Source organism: Pteropus vampyrus, unplaced genomic scaffold (genome assembly GCF_000151845.1).
Source record: "Pteropus vampyrus isolate Shadow unplaced genomic scaffold, Pvam_2.0 Scaffold1001, whole genome shotgun sequence".
NCBI lineage: Eukaryota > Metazoa > Chordata > Mammalia > Chiroptera > Pteropodidae > Pteropus > Pteropus vampyrus.
The window spans coordinates 19,630-38,225 of NW_011889782.1; the positions used below are offsets into that span (position 1 = coordinate 19,630).

Consider the following 18,596-nt stretch of genomic DNA (forward strand, 5'->3'; position numbering starts at 1 on the left):
GATATAGAAATGGGGAAGCCAAGGACACCCAATCAGAATGGCAAGAAAAATTAACCAAGAATATAATAATAATTTAAGGAGCCTATGGACAAAATTAAGGGTAAGAACATCCATGTCATAGGGGTACCTGAAGAGGGAGAACAAGAAGTTGAATATATATTTGAAGAAATAATGATGGAAAACTTCCACAACCTGATGACACACAATCCTAGGAAGCTCAGAGGGTCCCCCCAAAAAATGAACGCAAAGAGGCCCACACCAAGACACATAATAATTTAAATGTCAAAGGTTAAATACCGTGAGAGAAAAGCAATTAGTTACCTACAAGGGAGCTCCCATAAGACTGGCAGCCGATTTTTCAAAAGAAACTTTGCAGGACAGAAGGGCTTGACACAAAATTTTCAAAGTGTCGGAGACCAAAGATGTACAACTATGAATACTTTATCCAGCAAAACTATCTTTTAGAGTTGAAAGACAGGTAAAATGCTTCTCAGACAAAAATAAGCTAAAGAAATTCATCAGCGCCAAGGCAGTACTATAGGAATTGTTGGAGGGACTTCTTTAAAAAGAAAAAACATGTATCAAAAACATGAATAAAGAATGGTAATAACTACATATCTCTCAACAAGTACCTCAAATGGAAAAGAATTAAGTGCTCCAACCGAAAGATAGGGAAGGTGAATGAATAAGAAAACAAGACCCCTACATGTGTTGCCTACAAGAGACTCATTTCAGATTAAAAGACATACACAGACTAAAAGGAAGGGGATGGAAAATGATATTGCCTTGATGCACCTAGAGGTTATTGCGCTGAATGAAGTATGTCAGATAAAGACAAATACCTCATGATTTCACATGCATGTGGAATCTAAAGAACAAATAAAAAACAACAGCAAAACGGAAATCAATTCATAGATACAGAGAATATTTTGTGGGCTACTAGATGGGAGAGGGCTTAGGGGAAGGTGACAAAGGGATTAAGAAGTACAAATGGATAGATACAAAATAGCCATGGAGATATAAAGTGTAGCATAATGAAAGTAGTCAACAATGATGTAATAAATGTGTAAAGGGGAAGTGCAATACTTGATTTGGTGGGGTGACCACTATGAGTTCTATAGATCTCTAATCACTATGCTGTACAACATAAACTGGTATATTATTGTATGCCAACTATAATTGAAGAAAAACTGATTGAATTGTACAATGTAAATACGAGCAACTAATTATATTTCAATAAAGTTGGGTGAAAAAACTGTTTTTTATTTTGTTTAATTAAACAAATATTCAGTAAGTACATAATAAAGTCAGTCACTGTTCTATATTTTGGCTTACAGTACTGAAGAACACTGAACCATTCAATAATGACTCTACTTCTCAATCCTTGCCCTCATTTCAACCCAAAAGTCTTTTCTGACATTCGGGGATTATAGGCTGGTCCACATTGCATACCTAAAAATATAAAAGAATGTATTAAAATGCACAAATCGTTATTTTCTCAGAAACAGAAATACTCTGTTCTGTTAAAGAAGTTCCACGGCAGGTGGTGGCCTAAGAGCAAAATAGACCTAAAACATATGAAGACTGCACTTCAAATTTCGATGCAGATTGACCTGCACCTGCTAAATAAAGTCAGAGATGAGAACCCCGTGCTACTGTGGGAGGAGCCTAGGGAACACGCCTCCCATTGCAGTCCCCATCCACCAGGGGGTGCAGCTTCCTAACACAAACGCCTTTCCTGTCTGAAACGCAGATTTCCTTTTATCATTTCACTGTGACTTCCACATTTCTTCATATTAAAAGTCAAGAACATTGTTTAGGTGACACTCTAGACATGAACTCTCCTCCAGGCTTAGTGACTGTGGTTCTCTTAGTGCTTGGTGAGTAACATGCCTTTTAAAATATGGATTCTTTCTTCTGTTAGGTCAGCAAAATCGTTAACCATAATTTTATTGAAGAACTTTACGCCCAAGGTGACACAAATCTCTTTTATTTTTCAGGACGAACCCGTGGAGACTCAGTGTCCCAGATGGGAGGCCAAGTGACTCTGTCAGAAGGGGCATCCCTGAATGTAAACTGTACTTATTCTGCAACAGGGTACCCCATTCTTTTCTGGTATATTCAATATCCCGGAGAAGGTCCTCAGCTCCTCCTGAAAGCCCAAAAGGCCAATGAGAAGGGAAGAAAGAAAGGTTTTGAAGCCACATACCACCGAGAAGCAAATTCCTTCCACTTGGAGAAAGCCTCAGTGCAAGAGTCAGATTCGGCCATGTACTACTGTGCTCTGAGTGACACAGTGACAGAAACTGCAGGGGGAGCTGAGCACAAACTCTGAGCAGAACAAGGAGCCTGACAGCTGAAGGTCTCTGACTGTTTGACCCACTGTGGTGGATTTTATTATTTAAGATCAAATACACAATACCTTTCGTAAAAATTTCAATCTATTTAGCATGTGCACAGAGCAGATGGGATACTTAGATCTCCAGACACACGATACCTATGGGGTATCAAAGACAAAAGGAATAATTTTATTTAGGAAATTATGCATTAAAACGTGGATATAAAAAAAGATAAGTTGTTAAAATGTTGAAAAAATTTTATCTGTATAGATATAACTCCAAATTTATTTTTGTGATATATTTCATGTATTAGGATATTAAAATAGATGCCCCCTTGTAAATAAAAGCAATGTTTATACACGGACAGTGAAAACCTCCCTCGGTTCAACTTTCCACTAATTATCTGTGCACAGAATAATTATAGACCATTCGATGATGAGGGATTTCTACTTCCTCTAATATGTTTTTGAGGATTTAGAACTATGGCTTTATAAATAGTTCAGAAAAGATTTCAAATTATATAACAAAGGTTGATGGACCACTGATAAAAATGTAATGGCTGTTATTACCGCTTTCAGTTTAATCAAATAATCTCTTTTTATATATGTTTCCCTTACTGATGCATTTGGCCTCATTTCTGATAATTTGCTTTTGTTCCACATGCTTTCCTTTTCCTTGACTTTTCTAGTCTGTCTTCTGCTGCATTGCTAATTTAGAAAATGAAAAGTGTCTTTCTGTTCTTCAACAGGTACCCAAAAAATATGTGTGTGTCTCATTTTATGCGATTTCCCCCTTTACATATACCATTTCTTCTTCTTGGCTATACTTCCTCTCTTCTGATTTACTGTTTTTACAATGACTCCAGTGACAATGGAAGCAAAGTCCACATTAGCTGTATATGAGGAGAGTAATTTCAGAGAGCGAGTATCAAACTAACTGATAAATTACATTTGCCAAGCACATTAAGAAGAATAATACAATAAAAAGCCACTTAACACAATCATCAAAACATGAATTCATGCCCTTCTTCCTCAGAACGTTTGCCCCTCATCTTTCCTGTGCCTGGAGTGAATTCAACTACTAGCCTCAAGGCTTGTTCCTTAACTTCTTTCTAGTCTCTGCTGCTAGAGAAACATGTGCACAAGTGAATAAAGATGAATACTCAAAGAGGTTTATATTTCATAGATAAAAGAAACAATATTTTAACTCTCCTTCCGTAAGGGAAGGGTTGTGTGAACAGCAGTATATTCATAATATGAGATGTAACAGTGTCATCGAACCTAATACAATATACGACATTGATTATTGAGTTATAAAACAAATTAAAGAGAGTTGTACACAATGTGTATAATTCTTTTATAATAAAGTGTAAATACAATACTATATATTTTCTGTTGATTTACATCTATAGTAGAACATCTGGAAGCATCACCTCCAAATTGATTAAGAAGAAGAAAATTTCTTCGTGACAGAAGAGTGAGAATTGGGAATGATATCAATAAGATTTTAGTCTAATATGTAATATTTTATTACTTTTAATAATTCATAGGTTTACAAATTCCTCTTGTTCTTAAAAATGAATAAAAAGTCAGAAGCCCTTATAAAGGTTTATCCATATTCTGTATTTTTCTCACCAACAAAGGGCAAAATCTCCATAAGATTTTGTTCAACCACCGCAAGTATAAGTAGTTTTCCTTCTTCTGGGATCATATAACTTTTAGTTTCAATTCCTCTTAGGCGGAATAAGAAATGACTTTTGCTGATAGTCCAAAGAATAGAATAGTCAAGAGAGACCGGTGAGCATGTGAGCCAGTCAAATTACAGAGTGCTAAGATGAGGAGAGGGGTAACAGTGTTGATGTAAATTTGTGTTTTTCAGGTCTGCCACTCTGCACTTGAGAGAACTGGAGGCCGTAGTCTATAAATCCAATGTAAGGGTGATTCTCTGAGCAGAGGTACAGGGAAGAGGATATTAGTGGTCATTGTGTGAATGAAAGCTCAACAGAAAACGACTCCATAACCTATTTTCAATTTTGTAAGTTTTCAATTTTTTAATTGTTATGACTAAAATTGCCCAAACCCACTGACTTAGAAATTCTTTGAATACCCTAGATATTCTACCTTTTCATATATCTCCTTGAAAGTAGAAGAAACAAGAATAAAGAAAAGACGATGAAGGAAAAAATAAGGAGCAAATATAGAAGGAAAGGAAAAGGACAATATTTAATTGGACCAGCAAAGTGTGGTCAGATCGGAATCAGCAATGTCAGTCAATAGGGTGCCCAAGATTTGGACAAGAGAAGATGAGAGGTGACAATTAAGTCACAGTGGACATTATATACATATCTAATTTTTCACCAACCACATTTTGTTGGAATCATTTTCTATGCAGATAGTGGAAATCTTGATTTCCAGAAGTGTCTTGATTTCAAGGAGATACACAATGCATGCTGTCAGACAGTTTTTCATGATCAGAGTTTTCATATAACTGAATTCTCAAATTCTCTGTCAAATCACACAGTTTGGCAAGTGAGGTCACCCTTCCTAGGATTCTTGAAAGTTCTACAATGCCCTTGAGACATGAATTCTTCTAGAAACATCAACCACCCTTCTTCACACACTATCCTACAAACTTGTCATACATAAAGTGTTTTAAGAAAAAAACCACTTATACCAAATACATTGGAAATATTGCCCTTTACTAAACTCCTGCATTGTTTGCACCCACAATTTAGAAGAGACGACTGTGTTGTCTGACTAGGCCACTGTGGGTGGAGTTTCCTGTTAAGGGAATGACAGGGCTCAGATATGATTGGTGCTCAGTGAGTCTGGTGGAACCTAACAACTGAAAGACAACATTTGCCTGGTCCAGGACTCTACATCCTCCAGAGCAGGGCAAAGGCACCACAGTAACTGGGCAAGGAGACATGGAGACACACCAAGGAGCTCTGTTGGGGCTTCTGTAGGTCCAGGTTTGCTGTGAGTTGGGGCCCTCACAGGTGGAGGACTGGGGAGTGTTTAATGGGTGACAGTGTAGGGAGGGAAGGGAGAGCTGACACAGCTCCTAGGCAGTCCTGCTTGAGTGTTTCTTTTGATATTTTACAGGTTTATTTAACTGTCCAGTACCCTGCACATCACAGCCTCCCAACTGGAGGACTCAGCCACCTACCTCTGTGCAGGGCAGGCATAGTGCTCCCAGGCGATCTGCAGCCTGTACCCAAACTGCAGCTGGGCTTGCAGCCCCACCCCTCCCACGGGGCTCACGTGTTGCCCCTCCAGTCTCCTTTGCACATCTTTGGGTTTTCAAATTTATGTTCCAGCACTGTTTTCCTTCCTAAAATTAGACTCTTCAGGACTGTCATTTCACTTGTTTTCTTCCTCCTTTTCCTCCCAGAAATCCCTTGACCAAAAAAACTCTAATATGAACCACTGAAAAAAACTGATAAAGATGCCAATGTCCAATGCCCTTTTGAGACAGATTTCCTTGCAGGCAGCCTATAAAGGACATGCAAAGAACTGCTGAGACAGGCTTGGAAAAATCTATAGTAGTCAACAAATAGTAAGTGATGACTCAGTTTTTCAGGAAACTGAAGATGGTTCTACTTTAATGGAAAAGAAAAGACATCATGTGTCATTTTTTTTTTTAATGTTTGCATGAAGATTGTTTAATCCTGGAAATTGGAAATAAAATGAAAATAATTTTAGTGAAGATCTGGCACTTCATCTACCTCATTACATCTATTGTCTATTTCAGTATTGATAAAACCCTGCAAATAAATATTCTCTGTTCTTTTATACTGAGTAATGTGAAGATTGTAGAGCCTAAGTGACTTGCTTGAACCCACATTATTAATTAACTAGTGAAATTTGGGTGACATGAAAGCTTATAATCTGAGCTACGTGATATAATAGACTCTTTAGAATCACCTAATTGAATGTTTTTTTTTTGGTTGTTGTTGAAAAAATGTACATGTTTACATATATTACTATCATAAATATACATTTGGGTCTTTTCTTTTAAATTTAATTTATTGGGGTAACATTGGTTAATAACATTACATAAGTTTTAGATGTACAATTCTATAACACATCATCTGTATATTGCATTGTATGTTCACCACACACAATCTAGTCTCCCTCTGTCACCATATATATGACTCTAAGTACCCTCTTAATCCGGCCCCATCCACTTCCCCTATGGTAACCGCCATATTGTTGCCTGTGTCTATGAGTTTTACTTGTTTTGTTTGTTTATCTGTTGCTTTCTGTTTTATATGCCACTCATGATTGGAATAAAATGATTCTTGTCTTTCCAACTGACCTACTTCACTTAACATGATCTTGTCAAGATCTATCCACGTTGTTGCAAATGACAGTATTTCATCATTTGTTATGGCTGAGTAGTAGTCCATTGTATGTATGTGCCACTCTCAAAAGGACTTTTGCACAATTATTTGTTGAGGGACACTTAAGTTGTTTCCATGTCTTGGCTATTGTGAGTAATGCTGAAATGAACATAGGGTCCATATACCTTGCCAAATAAGTATTTTCAAATTTTTCAGGTAGATTCCCAGAAGATGGATTGGTGGATCACTGGGAGGTCTATTCTTAATTTGGGGGAGAGGGGAACTCCATACTGTTTTGCATTGAGGCTGCACCACTTTTCATTCCCACCAGCAGTGTACGAGGGGTCCATTTAGGTCATCTCTAAATCGCACCTTGTATGAAGGAGCAGAAGGAAATTTTTGTTCTGTTCCATTAAAATCCATGTCTCTACCTTGCATTTTGAGTGAAGCTATTACTCATGATGACATAACATTATTCACAGTTTGGGGAAGGGTGCAGAAACCTTGCAGGACTACTCAAAACAAACTCTTCTCTGTTGTAGCCAGAGACAAATATTTCTGGCACCCAAACCTGAAGTTTAAAGTTGTATGTGGTTGATTGCAATGCAAATCAAATTTTGATCTGCAATGTCCTTTATGTTAATAGAAGGGTATTGATAGAAAGGGCTGGCAACCTGGTCTGGAAACAGGAATGCATGGCAGGAGAGTTGACTTATACTGTAGAAGAAGTTTCAGTAAGGATATGTGTCAGTACTTACATTTAGGACAAGCCATTCGTTTTGATATGAAAAATGAAAACATCTCAAGAATGAATTCATATGTGGTCATATTTTCTGAATCTGCAGTCTGATGTTCTCTCAGATTCTGTACCCTTTCAATACTTTGCAGACTATAAGACACATAGCATTGAAATAGATTTTTAAAAGCATGACAGATTTTTCATTGTAACGCAACCCAATCTATGAATCATATTTTTTTCTATTATTGAAATGTTAAAAACTCACGGAAGATATTCTTCTGAGATTTAATCCTTATCACTGAGATTTAATCCTTTACTTTTTATCCCAGTCATCTTGAGTGAGGGAAGATTTTTATTTTCACTGTTGGTACTGCAAATTCTCTGGGAATAGAAAGGTCCAGGACAAGACCAGCTTAGAGGAGCCATCTGAGACAAGACGCACTGGAAATATCGAATGATCTTTGTTTATTCTGATCTTTGACTTACACGTTCCTTTTACATTAGTCACACTGACACCATTCACTCAGATTTTCTCCATAACAGATAAAGGATGATGGAGAAAAGAGGTTATATATTTTCTTTGTTTAAAAGAGTGAATAATCACCAATGTTCATAGCAGCATTATTCACAGTGGCCAGGACATGGAAGCCACTGAAGTGTCCTACGATAGATGATTAGCTAAAGAAGCTGTTGTACATATATACAATGGAATATCACTCAGCCATAAGAAGAGATGAAATACTGCCTTTTGCAACAATATGGACAGAAAAGGTTGCTAATCACATGCTATCACTTATATGTGGGATATAAACCTAAAAGCAACAAATGGACAGGGCAAACAAACAGTGACTCATGGACATGGACTATAGACTAGTGGTTACCAGGTCATAGAGGGTGGGAAGGGGGGAGATAGATGGGATGAAAGGGATCAAATATATGGTGACAGAAAGAAATCTCACTACAGGAGTTGAACACACAGTGTAAATATATATATGCCTTATTGTTAAAGTGTACATTTGAAACTTATTGGATTTTGTTAACCAATGTCGCCTTAAAAAAATAAATTAATAATTTTATAAAATAAACAAGAAAGTGAATAATGGCACTTTTCTGACGCAAACATGTGAACCCAGGCCATCGTGGTAAAATACCTACATCATCTGCTTCATTCCAACATTTAGACAATGACTCAGTAGAGGAAGAGATAGAAACCTTGTTCTCTACATTCTTACTTGATCTCTGATCTAAAGCTTACTTTGTTTGACCTATTGCTGCCTTTACGTGTCTGAGTTTCTATAGGCACAGGGTCAGAGAACACTGACCCAGCAAGTTCAGTAGTTATAGATGTGACCACAAGGTGGTAGTGCTCCTCTGCTGATGCTGAATATGTGGAAGGTTCATTTTAGTGGATTCTAAACGAATAGCCTATAGCAGAAGCATAGCCTTTCTCCTATTGGCTGAGTAGTGCATGTGAGAAACTCTTATGTTTGTTAGAGAAAAGAAGGGATATTTTGATGATCGAAGAATCTCCTTTGTCTCTAGATTACAGGTCCATAGTGGATCCTAAATGGGAAGAATGCTGAAGACATTTATTGGAGTTTTATTCATTTTCTTGTGGCTGCAGCTGGACTGTGAGTTGAGGGTTTATGAGAATCAGAGTGTATTAGCAGTATTCTTTAGAAGCCAAGACGGGCTTTATTCAGGTTTCCTCTAGTTACTGTGGAGCAAGACAATTCTGAAGCATAATGATCTGGCAACTCTTTTTTTTCTGACTTTTCTTTCTGCATAGGGGTCATCCGAGGAGAAAAAGTGGATCAGCATCCTTCTACCCTGAGTGTCCAGGAGGGAAACAGCCCTGTTATCTTCTGTACTTATTCAGACAGTTTGTCAAACTACTTCCCTTGGTATAAGCAAGAAGCTGGAAAAGGTCCTCAGCTCATTATAGATATTCGTTCAAATAAGAACGAAAACAAAGATGGAAGATTCACTGTTTCACTGAAGAAAGCGGACAAAAATCTCTCCCTGAGCATCGAAGCCACTCAGCCTGGAGACTCAGCTGTCTACTTCTGTGCAGCGAGTCCACAGTGCTTCCCAGGCACCTGCAAGCTGTGCACAAACCTGCCAGTGGAGCAGCGCCCCCTTCTTTGAAGGGATAGAACTTCAAGCACAGCATTTATCAGATAGTGTTTGTCTGCAAATGGAAACGAATGTGTTGTCTGTTAAACACACGTAAGAAGAAGGTTAGATTCAAGATGACCCAGATAGGGTCATTTGTTGGATGAGAAAAGTGAACATTTTGTCTAATGACTATTGTTTAGTGGATTCTTGAAAGTAGTTAGTAATGTTTTATTTTGAAATTTAGACTTTAAAGATGATTTGACATTTATTATTCAGACTCCTATAAAAAACCCCTTCGCATCAACACCATAATCCTTATTAGAAATGGGCTTTTAAACATGGTTTTCAAAAATTAATTATTGTTTTCTGATTATAAAACATTATGTCAAATATAGAAAATGTGTACAATATGAAAAAATATGAAATTGATTATTTTGTTATCAGACAGTGCTAATATTTGCATTACTCTTTGCATAAATTTTTATTGTGACTTGGTTCTTGATTTTTTTCACTTACTATTATATCTTGAATTGCTCATTGTCCATTATATCAAGTCTTCTCAAATAATTGCTTTTTAATAACTGTGTGATAGACTTTAACAAATTATAGTTTTACATTAATTTTCTTCCTCTATATTGGTGGCGAAATGTCACAGTCTTTTCTGTGTTCTTACCACTTTCTTGTGACTTAGATTTTCCTTCAGAGCTCAGCCATGGTATATATGATTTGTGTGTTTGCTGAATTTAGGATAGAGAGTGATTTGAGAATGTGAGCTTCGATTAAACTCACAAATCTATTATTTTTTACCAAATTCTATACTTATCTGTCCACATTTTCTCTCAAATAGAATTTAGAAGGCAAAATTTTGTATTATTCACTGCTATAGCTGTAGTACTCAGCAGAAACTTTTTCACACAGTTGATCGATTATCAGTAGATGTTTGTTAAAGAGAAAAGGAAAGGGGAGTTCTACGATTCATTTGTAATTTTAATTGAGGCTTTGTGATACAGTTAAATTTATAAAATTATCTGTGAACAGAAAATCTTTCTACTGTGTATTTGATTATTGTTTTAGAATGTATTATTTCTTTTCATTTATATGTTTTTCTTTCTAGATAAAGTTTCATTGTTTTAAGATGATTAAATTTATTTTTAGACTTGTAAGTTTTTGTTACCATTATGATTAAAATCTTTCTTTCCGGGATATACTGAGAATTTTTTTTTAGTTTATGCTAAATCATTTAAAAATTTGTAGCTTTGAGGCATTTTATTATAAAAGCTGGTATTCATATACAGAAAGTAATAGAGACTTAAAATTCATCATGCATTTAGTTCATTTCCTAGCTTGACCTTCTAAAAAATCTTTAGCCGCTGTATAAGGATATTCTCCTTCACTAGGTGATTTAAAAGCATAACTCGCCAATGAGAACCTCTTAGTTTTCCTTTTTTGGCAGTAGGGCTTATATCTAGTGTTAATGCTGATTCTCGTTTCGTTATTTTAGGTTCAAACCCACTGAAGGCCCTCTTCGAGTGTAGTTCTAGGCTTTGTACACAGACAGCAAAGAATTAGCGAAAGATTTAGTAAGCCTTACAGAGTTTGGTAGACTTTGAAAAACTTGTTTTACTTGAGGCTCCATGTGCTCCATGGCTTACAAGACATAGCGGCCTGCAAATCCTGCAGCAGCGACGGTCAGTCAGCTGCTATCACTGTCCTGGCGGCCATGCCTCAGCTGGGCCCCCCTGCCTCCACCCAGAGCGCAGTTCATCCCATCCCAGAGCAGGTGGCTACCAACTCCAGGCCTCTCCCAGAAAGCAATGCGGACACCACTCAGGAAATTTATATATATATTTATCAGCCACCTTCCTTTATGAATGGCATAAAGGCATGAGAGTGATGGTTATTTTAGAGATAGCTTGTTACAGATCTCCCTGCCTAATCTTAGCATTTTGAGTAAATTAAATATTATTAATCACAACCTTCTTCCAGTGCTGCAGAGGAGTGCTTTGCGTACATGCTCACTAGCCATCTGTGAAGGCTCACTCTGTTTTAAGTTTATTAAATTTCTTTGGGTGTCATTGTTTACTAAAGTTATATAGGTTTCGACAGTACAATTTGATCATACATCATCTATATTATAATAAATTATGTATAATACACTGCATTGTGTGTTCTTCCCCCAAAGTCAGGTCTTTCTTGGTTACATTATATTTCTCCATCTTTACTATCTTCTGCCTCCCCCAATCCCTTTTTGCCTCTGGTAACCAACATACTGTTGCCTGTGTCTATGAGATTCTGTTTGTTTGTGTTGTTTGTTTATTGATTTTAATTTTATATCCCACATATGAGTGAAATCATATAGTTCTTGAATTTTCCATCTGGTTTATTTCATTTAGTATGATATTCTCAAGATGCATCTATGTTGTTGCAAATGGCAGTATTTCCTCTTTTCTTATGATTTATGATTGGGCAATATTCCAGTGTGTGTGTGTTTGTGTGTTACCACATCCTAATCCAATCATTCATCAAAAGACAGAGGTTGTTTTCATGTCTTGGCTACCGTGAGTAATACTGCAATGAACAGAGAGATACAGATATATCTTTATGAATATATGTTTTAAAATTGTGGGGTAGATACCTAGAAGAGGTACTGTGGGGTCATTTCATAACTATATTCTTAATTTTAGAGGAACCTCCATACTGCTTTCTATAGTGGCTGTATCAAATTACATTCCCACCAGCAGTATTTGAGGGTTCCTTTTCCCCCAAAACTTCACCAGTACTTGTTATTTCTTGTCTTGCTAATAGTAGCCATTCTAAAAGGTGTTACATGTGGCCAAAGCTCATTTTTGTTGCCCTTCTGTGTGCACTGGTAGCTGGCCACTGGGTGGGATGGTGTGTGAGTGAGACGCGAAGCCTTTGGGGTGCCTTTGGGCAGCCAAAGGGATCTACTGCAGCTCATGGGCAAGTTTCCGATAAACTCTGTGCCATGGTTAGTAGGATTCCTGCCCCTTTAATGCCCACTGAGAGCCCTGGCTGCTGTTCTCACAGGTGTTCTCCACTTCCACGTTGGGCAGCACAGCTCGGTATTCTGGATGGGGCAAGAAAGAGGTGGGTCTCTTTGGCAGCATCCCCCAGTGTCCTAGAGAGCCAGGTGCTCCTTTACATGCTCTCACTTTTCCCTAGAAGATTTCTCTTGGCACCAATCTGGGCTGTGTGGTGGGGAGGAGTGACTAGGGTAGAGTGAGATTGTTCCCCATATTCTTTCCAGTGCTTCCACTCTCAGATATTTTTGCTCCCACGGTGTGCTTTTCCCACAGTGTAACTTCTCTGCTGGACTCCTGGACACTCTATTTGGTGTAATATTGTGAATATTGTTATTTTGGGGGGTGGGGGTAAAGATGGTAGAAAATTCTTGTGTTGCTATTTTGATCTCAGTGATTTTAATTTGTGTTTTTAAATCATCGTATAGAAAAATTGCCTATGAATTTTGAATTTGAATACATTGTATAGACCATGTTACAGTCACATGATCATGATACAGAACGGTTCCATTGCTCCCCAAAATATCCGTTTGCTGTCCTGTTGTAATTACGCACTAGCCCATTCGTAAGTCCTTGCAAACATTGTCTGTTCTATATTTTTATCATTTTAAGAGTGTCACATAAATAGAACCATACAACACAACCTTTTGAGATGTTTGAAACTTGGTGAGGTGAAGCACGTGCCTCTGGGCATGTACATGATTTCCACCCCTGCCAAACTCTCGGTTCTTTCTGCCATTGTTGTTTTGAACTGTTAAGTAAATTTTATTGTCATAGTTTATCATTTCAAGTGTTTGAGTTCCTACTGATGAAAATTCTCTGTAGCGGTATCAGTAGGGGTATAGTTATTTGCCTTTTCCAAGACTAGGCATTGAATGAAGTATCCAAGAATTCTTTACTTTATTGTACTAGTAATGGCTTTGTAGAGCTGAACTATGTTGCATTACTGTGGGTGTTATCCCACGTAAAGGCTGTACCTAAGCAAATTACTTTATTATTAAGAGAACAAAGTCAGTTAAATCAGAAATATCAAACATTCAAGTATTAAAGTGAGACTATACCTCTACAAGTATGAAAAATAAAAGAATGCAAAAGAGAGTATGACAATCAGTGGTTCCAATCATCTAGGAGAACTCTCTTCTAATGGTATTGAATAAAGATGACTACTTTTTGTAATTATATGCTTGTTTCAAAAATCTTGAGTGAGTACTCATGTTCGGTGGACTGTCTGCTTCTGATTTCTGGAGAACTGCAGCCGAAGTAAGCTAACGTAAGTAAGTTTTCAATTCTTGTCATGTAAGGACGCATGATGTCATTCTAGTTGGTAAACATGCAACCAATGTTCATTTTCCTGTACTTTATCTGCTGAACTGGTAGTAAATAGTACCTAATAAAGTCATTTTACAAGTCCAAATGGCAATCTGTCTCTAGAATTTTTTTTCGAGCACCCACTCAAATGTGTTAGGTCATGCAAGGGCTGATTAAAGAAAAGCAACCTGTGACTTTTGATAAAAGGACTGAGTATCATTAGTTTATTTTTCTAGTTGAGAGTGTGAAAGAGTAAAAGATATATGGTTTGGACATGCTGAATTCCATGGGCCTATCTGTCACCAGTTCATAATGAGACAACATATGACTTTGTGAGGTGAAGAATGCAGGCCCATGAGAGGTAAGCCTAAAAATGTTAGTCCATAGGAGTGTCTGATACAGTAATTCATTTCAGTTTTAATATTCCATTTTTTTCTTTCCGGTTTTTCAGAGGATAGGGAGGTCATAAGAAAATGAAGATTCTCGATGAGGGCAAAACCTTACCTCACTGCTCCCAAGAAATTTTTTTTTTTTTTATAGAGAGATAAATTGAACTGGCACAGATAATAAACACAAAATTCAGTTGGTTTTTAGCTACTGTGAGGGCCATGGGTTTTTGAGATGAGAGCGCTTCAACCACATAAAAAATAAAATACTATTCTTAGCACATACTCGTGATCCATGGAAGAAATGCAATTGCTTTCGATCCTTTGGAGATACTCATGTGTTTTCTAGGGACTGTATTCCAGTTCATATTTCACCTTTACAGTTTTTATGAGATTTTGTTGGTTCCAAGAGAGGCAGGTACTGGCCACATTCTCTGCCATCCTAGAAGTTTCCCCACTAGACAACACATCCTTAAAGTGATATGTTGTCTCTGGATTGTTCTAGCAAATGTTCATTGGAGATTATTTGGCTTTCGAAGGAAGCAGTCCTGGCTTTAAAATATCTTGTTCTCATAGATCAAGGAAATCAATAATTCCTTGAGATCTTTTATCATATTGTGGGCCAAGATTTTTCCTCGTGGATTTTTATTTATGTTCTCAAAGAGTTGCTTACACAAGGACTTGAGTCAGAAAAGCATGTTTAGCATAACATTTTGCTCAATTTTTTTTTATTTTCTCCAGTGTCTCTTATATGCAAGACTTTGTTTTTTTATGACAAGAATTTCTCTGAATAGCATGAAGACATCAACTAATTCATGTATTTGCTGTCCATTTTTAATATGGCTATATGAGATACGAAAGAAGGTTATGGAAAGGTTAAGATGGTTTAAAATAATCCCTCGTTGTTATCATAATATATGAAAGCTTTCAACTACATTAAAACTTATGACCACCACTGTATATATTTCTAATTTAATATTTCCAGGAGAAATCCACTTCAACTAGTAGTGCTTCTGCTAAAGGATAGGAAGTTACAAAGTTGTCTGTAGTAGTTACTGCATAATCAGCCTGGTATTGTCCCTTTTTAATTTTTAATGTAAGACATTAAAAAATCTATTAAGGCAGAAGTTGGTAGGAGAGTGCCCAAATGATTATTCTGAATATGGACAATTTTTGAATGACAGAAGTACAATCATGAGATACTCTAATTGAGAAGTATAACAGAATTGAATCATATGAGATAAATTAATAATATTTTATAGTTATTCAACCAACTGGTAGATAAAAGTTGGGTGCTTTTAGATAGAAGAACAATTTTTATGGTAGGTGGTACCATCAAAATCTTGGTGATTCCAGTGCAAGATCTGAAATTGCTTCAACCAATTTAGCTGAGGCTACAATTACTATGAGACGTGGAGGTTAGTTTACGTTATGGTATCAAGAGACTGGCAATGATGGGCAATGAGGATTTGTTGGTAGGCACGTCGTTGAGTAATATCCCTAGGCATGACTTTCCTTTTATAGTCACACGATGGTCTTTGCAATCAGTGACCTTTCGATTAGTGATCCTATGGAGTTGTGTGGGGTCATCTAAGAAATATTGCCTTTAGAGCTGGGCATACAGAATATAGAGGCTTTTTGGGGTCCATGTAGGGTCCTAATTGACGTAATGGAAAAAATGTGAGTTTAAAATCAAATTCTGGAGTCTTATCTGGCCTTTCTGATGAGAGTCTATCTAGCATCCTACTTAGAGAAGAGAAGGGGACCTCTGTGACAGGACTGCATGCCCGAGGGCTTCATTTCAGTCTTCAGCAGAGGGAAATTAGTTGTATTCCAGCTATTTTCACAATGTAACTGAGCAGACATCAGTAGTGAGGAGGAATATTGCCTTAAAAATCAAGATCCAAAGAACGACAATGATTTTATCAAACCCCTTAGCCTTCTTATCAGAAAGTGATTTATTTCTACCTTAGGTGAAACAACAGCATATATAGGCATGAGGATACATGATTTTTCCATCTTATGTTATTTTTATAATCCATTACATGCAGTATTTTTAAATAAATGCCACTGCCTAGTTCCATCACAGATGCAATGACTGAACATAGCAGTTGGCCAATTATCAGCTTTTTTTTTTTTCAATATACAATTTTACTCATGTTTATTTTCAGATGTAATTGTTTTTAAACTAAGTGTTGCCTAATGCAAAAGGAACTTTGCATTGGGTGAGACTCTCAGCCAGTATATAGAAAATTTTGTCATGACTCCCACTAATTTGCTACACCAGGAAACCCCTGTTTCCTGTTCTGGGGCAGCAGCAACACAGCTCAGCATCTCTTCTCTCTCGCCATCAGAGTCACCTTGTGTTGTAGAGCTCTGAAACTGAAAAAGAACAAGATATTTTCCATCTAGTGAAAGAACATGAACATGTTGCTCTCCAGACTTCTGGAGGTGGTCATGGCTTCAGTGTGGCTAGGTAGGGATGGCCCAAGTGGGAATGGGCCTCTTGTGTGACCCAAGGACTGGGGATCCAGGCAGTGTCTTCTGGGTACCTTGGGAAAGAAAGGTAGTAGAGTGTGAAAAAGATTTTTTTTGTCTCACACCACTTATCCCCAAACCTTCTGTTGTATATTTTTTCTTTCAGGATCCAGTATTGCCCAGAAGGTAACTCAAGGCCATCGGGCAATGTTAGTGCAAGAGAAGGAGGCCGTGACCCTGGACTGCAGATACGACACCAGTGATAGTAGATATAGTTTATTCTGGTACAAGCAGCTCAGCAGTGGGGCGATGATTTTACTTATTCGTCAGAACTCTTACAACCAGCGAAATGCCACAGAAGGTCGCTACTCTTTGAATTTTCAGAAAGCAAACAATTTTGGCAATCTCGTCATGTCAGCTGCACAGCTGGAAGACACTGCATTGTATTTCTGTGCCCTGAGTGAGCCCACAGTGAGAGGTGTGTAGAAGGAAGGTGTACCAAAACCCCAGGGCTCTGTCGGATGCATCCACCTGCTGTAGAGACCAAGGCTGGGAATTGCCATCACAGACAGGAAGTGGTGAGGTCTGTGGAAGCACAGATGTAGGTAAGGATAGAGAGGAAATACTCTAAGAAAATACCTCTCTAGGTTCATAAGCCAAGTCTAGAGTTATCGTTCTTCAAAACCTTCTTATTCTTGAAAATTTGGTTTCAAATCATTTATTAAAGACAAAGAACAGCCACAATGATCAATTTGTCATTAGGTAATAGATTGAACTAGAAAAATTTACTGAGAAATTCAGAAACATCTGACAGAGAAATCAGTAAAAACTATGTGACATGTTGGAATTTCAGATCAACTTGTTTAGTAAATTTTCATTCGGTATATATAATGTGCGTGAAGTAAAATTCTCTTTTATTCTCTTTGGGTTGGCTGGATCTAAGAATTAAACTGACATAAGACATATTAACAGAAGAAAAGCACTCAAATTTATTGAAGTTTTACTTATATGTAGAAGTCTTTGCAAGAGAATGAAGATCTGAAGACTTACAGAGAAGGAACATTTAAAACCATTTAGATAAAGAAACAATCGATTCGTGTAGAATTTACTAGACCAAGTCATGTGAGCTCACGGAAGTGCACCTAGGGCTCAGTCATTCTTATCTTTCTTAATGAGCAAGATGAAAATTAGTTTAAGAAAGTTAGCAGATTGTAGTGGTGCTGTGTCTGGCCTGTGAGTCTCTCTCCAATAAAAGTAGAATTTATTTCCTGCCATTAGGCAGTAAAAGAGATCCTTTTCTGTGATTTCTGCCTTTACTTCAAAATAATTTTTATGTCAGAGATGCATATTTTTGGAGTCATATATTCTGATCTCTTTCAATTATATTATAGCCATTGTCTTCAATAAGGAAAGTCATGAAATCTCTCTGTATGTTTCCTCTTTTCGTATATCATAGTTTTTTTTTTTTTTTTTTTACTTCTTAACGAATTGTTTTAATTTAGGTTTGTTTGCTGTGAGTCAATGATACTCATATTTATTTTCTAAGGTACCTACTATATGACAAACTGTGCTCAGAGTTCATTCCATCTTATTGCCACTCTGGCATAAAAGGACTCAATTTCCATAACTCAGATTTACCTTCCTGCAACTAATCTTATGCAAAAAATTATAAAAATTTAGTGGGGTTTGAGATACTTGTGGAGGATCTCCCTGGTAGAGACACAAACCTCTTTATTTGTACACAAATAGGCATCCTTTTGCTCCTAATATGTTTCTCCACCACTATAATACATGAAATTCCTCTTTTCGTTATGTTTCTGCAAGCTTTATTTCCATTGATCT

The 18,596-nt window shown here is 37.1% G+C and overlaps 1 pseudogene and 3 gene segments (V, D, J or C); 3 read left to right on the plus strand and 1 right to left on the minus strand.

The window, feature by feature from the left end:
• The first annotated feature begins 1,789 nt into the window (after positions 1–1,789).
• LOC105310040 lies at positions 1,790–2,404 on the plus strand. The segment is given in 2 exon segments: positions 1,790–1,880; positions 2,001–2,404. Coding segments are annotated over 2 exon segments (381 nt in total).
• A 6,393-nt stretch (positions 2,405–8,797) lies between these two features.
• Positions 8,798–9,836, plus strand: LOC105310042. The segment is given in 2 exon segments: positions 8,798–9,054; positions 9,213–9,836. Coding segments are annotated over 2 exon segments (423 nt in total).
• Positions 9,837–10,873: 1,037 nt separating this feature from the next.
• On the minus strand, positions 10,874–11,231 carry LOC105310043 (annotated as a pseudogene).
• Positions 11,232–16,703: 5,472 nt separating this feature from the next.
• On the plus strand, positions 16,704–17,232 carry LOC105310044 (the record flags this gene model as incomplete). The annotated part of the segment is given in 2 exon segments: positions 16,704–16,752; positions 16,921–17,232. Coding segments are annotated over 2 exon segments (361 nt in total), but the record flags the coding sequence as incomplete, so codon positions are not given.
• Positions 17,233–18,596: the final 1,364 nt, after the last annotated feature.